This window comes from Thamnophis sirtalis, unplaced genomic scaffold, assembly GCF_051295495.1.
Source record: "Thamnophis sirtalis isolate CommonGarterSnake01/CBP01778 unplaced genomic scaffold, rThaSir2_p1.2 scaffold_15, whole genome shotgun sequence".
Classification (NCBI taxonomy): Eukaryota; Metazoa; Chordata; class Lepidosauria; order Squamata; family Natricidae; genus Thamnophis; species Thamnophis sirtalis.
This window is the reverse complement of record NW_028261395.1, coordinates 6,535,637-6,541,636: the sequence shown is the minus strand read 5'-3', so window position 1 is coordinate 6,541,636 and position 6,000 is coordinate 6,535,637. Positions and strand designations below refer to the sequence as shown.

Sequence of the window (6,000 nt, the reverse complement as noted above, 5' to 3'; positions counted from 1 at the left end):
ATCCAGGCAGAAACCCAATATTTTTACTGTTGCCTTTTTGTTACATTTTGTTGTATTTGTGCTGATAAATAAATAAAGGGAGACTAGTATAGATCTATTTCAAGCTATTTAGCTCTCATCAGCTAGCCATACCCTTGCTGGGATTTGAACCTGGGCTATATTACATACTAGGCAGATATCTTAGCCATTAGGCCACAGGCTCTTATCCATTATCAGAGAAGCCAGGGTGAAAGGCATCTATTAGATATTTACAACCCCCGGTATGCCCAAATACGGGAGGAAGATCACTACTTCCATTCTCTGTCCTTCGGCTCGTCACAAGAGACCATCCAGGCAGAAACCCAATATTTTTAAAAAAGGGAACAGTGCTTTGATCAATAGGAAAAAAGGCACAATTGTTTTTTTGTTTCTACTTGGAAACCGCTTCTGGACTTTGTGCTTGAGGTAGGAAAAAAAATGAAACTCCCAATTTATTCTTATAAACAGAACGGCTGTGTAGGACCAATGTAGAAAATGTCGGCTCTAGCTCATGTGGTAAGCTTTAAATGCTGGGCTGCAAAACACCCGATACCCTTTAAAAGTTGCCATTTTTTCAAAGGTTTTTGTAAGCCTTCTTAACTGTGGCTGTCACCAATGTTGTTCCTACTACACCTCCTATCAATAGCAATAGCAGTTAGACTTATATACCGCTTCATAGGGCTTTCAGCCCTCTAAGCGGTTTACAGAGTCAGCATATTGCCCCCAACAACAATCCGGGTCCTCATTTTACCCACCTCGGAAGGATGGAAGGCTGAGTCAACCTTTGAGCCGGTGAGATTTGAACAGCCGAACTGCAGAACTGCAGTCAGCTGAAGTAGCCTGCAGTGCTGCATTTAACCACTGCGCCACCTCAGCTATCACGCCTCCTGGTGAATGGAAATTAAGGCGAGAGGCAAGAGCAGACAGCTAGGTGAGGAGATTGCTTGTGGATTCCGACTACTGAAGTAAAACTGTCATTTTCTCTTAATTTGCTTGAACACTTAATTATGGAGCTGAGGTCCAAGGATGAATTCAGAGAATTCCAACAACATCTTAAATTTGCAGTGTTTTCACAGATTTAGCAGTTGCATTTTTAAAAAGCCAAAAACTACTGAATTTAAAAAAGCAATTTGCAACGTATCCTGAGTAGTTAATGTATCGAAACTGATATACGAGGGCCAGTTCAATACATAGATTTCCTGGGCATATTTTTTTGATATCATGGATGTTTATATTTTTATACAGGCTAGGAATCATTTACCGGATAATGGATGGGAAAAAATAAAACATGCAAACAAGCTTTGACAGGTACATAATCATTCCTGTCAAGCAGTGAATAGGCTTAAATAAACAAACAACTTGGGAAGCTCAGTGTTTACCCAAACACGAAGTCACAACATTTAATCAAATATGAGAGTGCAGCAGGGATGGGTTGCTGCCGGTTTGGTGCCTCAAATAATTTTGCGTGTGTGTGCATGCGCATTTGCAAATAAAAAGGTCTGCTCATGTGCAAAACCTTAAAAAATGGGGGGAAAATACATTTTTCCACTGAAAATTGTTTTGTGCATGCATAGAACTGAAAAACAAGATGGCGGCCCCCGTAGGAGCATAGTTACTACCAGTTGGGGTGGTGGTGGCAGCAGAGGTGGGTTCCTACCAGTTCGCACCTATTCGGTAGAACCGGTTCGTCAAATCTACCGAACCGGTTAGAAGAGGTTCCACCAGTGGACCCGGAAAGCAGGCCACACCTACAGAAGAGGTTCCAAAAATTTTTGAAACCCACCACTGGTCCTTGGATATGATTATTCTACACTATCATACTCCTATTTATAAAACTCAGTGCCTCTGTGAAAGGTAAGGATGACTACTGCGTTTGTGGTGCAATCAGAACATTGCGTGTGTTGAAGTTGTTTTAACGCAAACCAAAGATGCCTTTTAAAAAACAAGTTTACATCCTATTCTTATGCACGCCAGTGCTGTGTGTGAGGTAATTTAAGGTGGTTCTGACAAGTGTCGTCGGCATCTTCATATCCGGTCACATGGGCGGCAAGCCGCTCCCATCCGATCACATGGGCGGCAAGCCACTCCCATCGGGTCACATGGGCGGCGAGCCACTCCCACAAAGGAGGCCACACCCACAGAGTAGGTTCGAACAATTTTTGAAACCCACCACTGGGTGGCAGGCATGGGTCGCTACCGTTTCCAGTGACCCAGGCCGCATAGTTACTACCAGTTCGGTTGAACTGATCCAAACCAATAGGAGCCCATCTCTGGAGTGCAAATATCCTCTGGGTGTTTGCAAAAGAAAAAAGCATCAGCTCTGGCCTCATCCCCACAAATCATTGCCTTTAAACGGTGTCAGAAAAGCTTACCTTTCCTTTGCTGATTATGAAGAAAGTATCTCCCCGAGCGCCTTGCCTGATAATGTGCTCTCCATTTTCGTAGTGTGTCTGTGAGGGGAAAACGCAAAAACAAAAGGAATCAAATCAGGACGTGTCACCTCAAATAAAACACCTTCATTGCTTTTATAAAGAAAATATAGGTAGACGTGTCACAAACCCTGATAAATCTGTGTAAAGGTTAACTCCAGCTGCAAATAGACTCGTTCCAAAAGTGCTTCTTCAGGAGGCAACTGGACTTTGTTTTTCTTTGAAGATGTTTTGCTTCTCATCCAAAAAGCTTCTTCAGTTCTGACTGGATGGTGGGGAATGTAAGGATTTATACTCCTTGCAGACAGCTGGTCATTTGCATCCTTTGGATGCAAATGACCAGCTGTCTGCAATAGAATCCTTCCATTCCCCACCATTTTGAAAAAAAATATCATATGAAGTAGTCCGCCTTTCCTTCCTTCCTTCCTTCCTTCCTTCCTTCCTTCCTTCCTTCCTTCCTTCCTTCCTTCCTTCCTTCCTTCCTTCCTTCCTTCTTCCCTCCCTCCCTCCCTCCCTCCCTCCCTCCAACACTTGGGCTAACATAATATATCATCTTATGTTTTATGTTGGGTTGTGTTATGATATGATATGTTATATTAACATTAATAAAATTTATGTATCACAATATAGAGGGTTAAAATGATTGGAATTTATATTACAACCTAAAGGATAACTTTTTATAAAATGATGTACTGTTAATATATGATTCCAGAAATGTATGAAAGTACTTTTATAAAACGATGTACTGTTAATATATGATTCCAGAAATGTATGAAAGTACTTTTATAAAATGATGTACTGTTAATATATGATTCCTAGAATGTATGAAAGTACTTCAAATATTTGTTGGAAATGTGAACAATATGAAGACATTTTATTGTGCCTGGGGGATTTGTAAAAAGGTCAGAGTTTTCTGCATTGAAAAATATGTAATGTTGGAAAAAAATGTTAAAGATCACTTTTCACCTGAAAACCAGAACTTGTTTTTATGGGGATTAATAGACACACAATCAATAATTACATTTATTAGTAACTGAAAATCCCGTAAGGACATTTTGCTGAAAATAGAGAAAAATGAACCACGGTCAAAAGGATAAGAAGCTATTACTTTATCATTTTTTTTTCATTTCTTTTCTTTCTCTCTTATTCTTATTCTCTCTTATCCCCCCCCCCCCCCGTTTTTTAATAGTAGAGTTCTACTAGCATTTTAACTTATTAAACATTTCTTCAATAAACATTATTTTTAAAAGTAATCCTAAAGTTGGCATTTCAAATGGGAGGATTATTTATTTATTTGTATTTCACTTTTATTATTTTTACAAATAACTCCAGGCAGTAAACATATCCAACAAATCTTTCTTCTGTTATCCAACACATCTTTCTTCTTTTATTTTCTCCACAACCCTATGATGTGAGTTGGGTTGAGAGAGAGAGAGAGGTACTAGCCCAAAGTCATCCATCCAGCTTTCATGGCTTAGGCAGGATTAAAACTCACAATCTCCTGCTTTCTACCCAGAAATCTTAACCATTAGATCAGGGCAGAAGTGGGTTCCTACCAGTTCGCACCTATTCGGTAGAACCGGTTCGTCAAATCTACCGAACTGGTTAGAAGAGGTTCCACCAGTGGACCCGGAAAGCAGGCCACACCTACAGAAGAGGTTCCAAAATCTTTTGAAACCCACCACTGGTCCTTGGGTATGATTATTCTACATTATCATGCTCCTATTTATAAAACTCAGTGCCTCTGTGAAAGGTAAGGGTGACTACTGCGTTTGTGGTGCAATCAGAACATTGCGTATGTTGAAGTTGTTTTAACGCAAACCAAAGATGCCTTTTAAAAAACAAGTTTACATCCTATTCTTATGCATGCCAGTGCTGTGGGTGAGGTCATTTAAGGTGGTTCTGACAAGTGTTGTTGGCATCTTCATATCCGGTCACATGGGTGGCAAGCCACTCCCATCCGGTCACATGGGCGGCAAGCCACTCCCACAAAGGAGGCCACACCCACAGAGTAGGTTCGAACAATTTTTGAAACCCACCACTGGATCAGGGGTGTCAAATTCAAGGCCCGGGAGCAGGATTTGGCCTGTGGGGAGCTTAGAGCTGGCCTGCGGGGCAGTCCTGGAAACAGCAAAGGATCAGCCCATGGGGACTCTGCCAGTGAAAATGGAGTGACCCGAGCTCCATTTTCACTGGCAGAGGGTTGCAGGAGGCTGCCACAGCTGAAAACGGAGCTCAGGAGCCTGTTTTTGCTGGCAGAACACTCGGGCCACCACATGACGACATGACCGATGTCGAGCTGGCCACGCCCAGCCTAGCCACCCTCACCCCAGCTGCCTGAGATCAAACACAACCCTGATGCGGCCCTCAATGAAATCGAGTTTGATACCCCTGCGTTAGACCAAACTGGCTTCACATTATATGCGGCTGCCAGGTTCAACTACACAGTCATACACTGAGAGGCTGTGGAAGTAAAATAACTTGAAGTTTCTGATGGATTAGCATATTTTGACCAGCAACATAATTCAGTATTGCTGGATGATGTATCTATTGAATGAGATCCAAACCTGAATTGAAAAATTCTACTCAATTCTCATTAATTGTTTCTCATTAAACAAGAAATTAGATATTAAAGAATGTCACAGTTCTGGCTTTTTTTCTCCTCAATAAAAACTTGGAAGGAGATGTGAAAGGAACAACTTACCAGATTTGCAAATGGCATGAAATTAAGTAGGGTTAAAAAATAACACAGAAAACAAAATTAAAATTCAAAAGGATCTTGAGCAGGGAGCTAAAAATAACAGAAAGAAATTAAGCAGGCAGAAATGTGAAGTTGTTCGCTTGGGCAATGCACAAATAGGAGGTCCAGAATGTTTGGTTTGGTTTGAGCGATGAGGCATGGCTGAAAAGGAGCAACTGATTTTTAGACTGTATCAATACTCGTTTTCCCCAAAACTGGAAGTAATTGTTCCAATAAATTCTTCATTGGTCAGGCACTTAATCTTAAATCAGTGTTTCTCAACCTTGGTGACTTGAAGTCCACAGGACTTAAAGTCATCAAGGTTGAGAAACACTGTCTTAAATACAGTTCTGGGCACCACATTTAGAGAAAGTTGTACTGAAATGGATTCAAAGAAGGGGACTGATAACTCAATCTTATTAACAGAGAGTTACAGAAAATAAGACTTGATATTCTTCTTCAAGTCACTGAATGGGACTTGAAGAAGAGGTCCCTAAGGGGGCATGCATAAACGCACCAGCTGCCTATCAACCATCTCTGTCCTACTCTCTCCATTGATATGTACTCATTGTATGTATTCATGGCCATGTCATACTTATTTATATCCATCTATTTGTACCAATTTCATACAAAAATGTCTATGTCTATACTAATACCTGTTACCTTGTTGACAAACAAATAAATAAATAAATAAATATACCAATAACTGAACATAGTATTCAAATAAAGGTTGACCCAAATAGAATAGAATGAAAATATTATTTCTTCTAATTTGAGTATTATATTTCAGTTGATGAAGCCTAAAATTGCATT

The 6,000-nt window shown here is 40.5% G+C and overlaps 1 protein-coding gene across 1 annotated transcript in view; it reads right to left on the bottom strand.

The window, feature by feature from the left end:
- The window catches only part of PRKG1 (protein kinase cGMP-dependent 1), an 837,202-nt gene that overhangs the window by 221,006 nt on the left and 610,196 nt on the right, over positions 1-6,000 (bottom strand). The window contains exon 6 of the mRNA XM_087702530.1: positions 2,391-2,468. Coding sequence (XP_087558656.1) covers positions 2,391-2,468 — 78 coding nt within the window. The remainder of the gene's footprint in view (positions 1-2,390; positions 2,469-6,000) is intronic.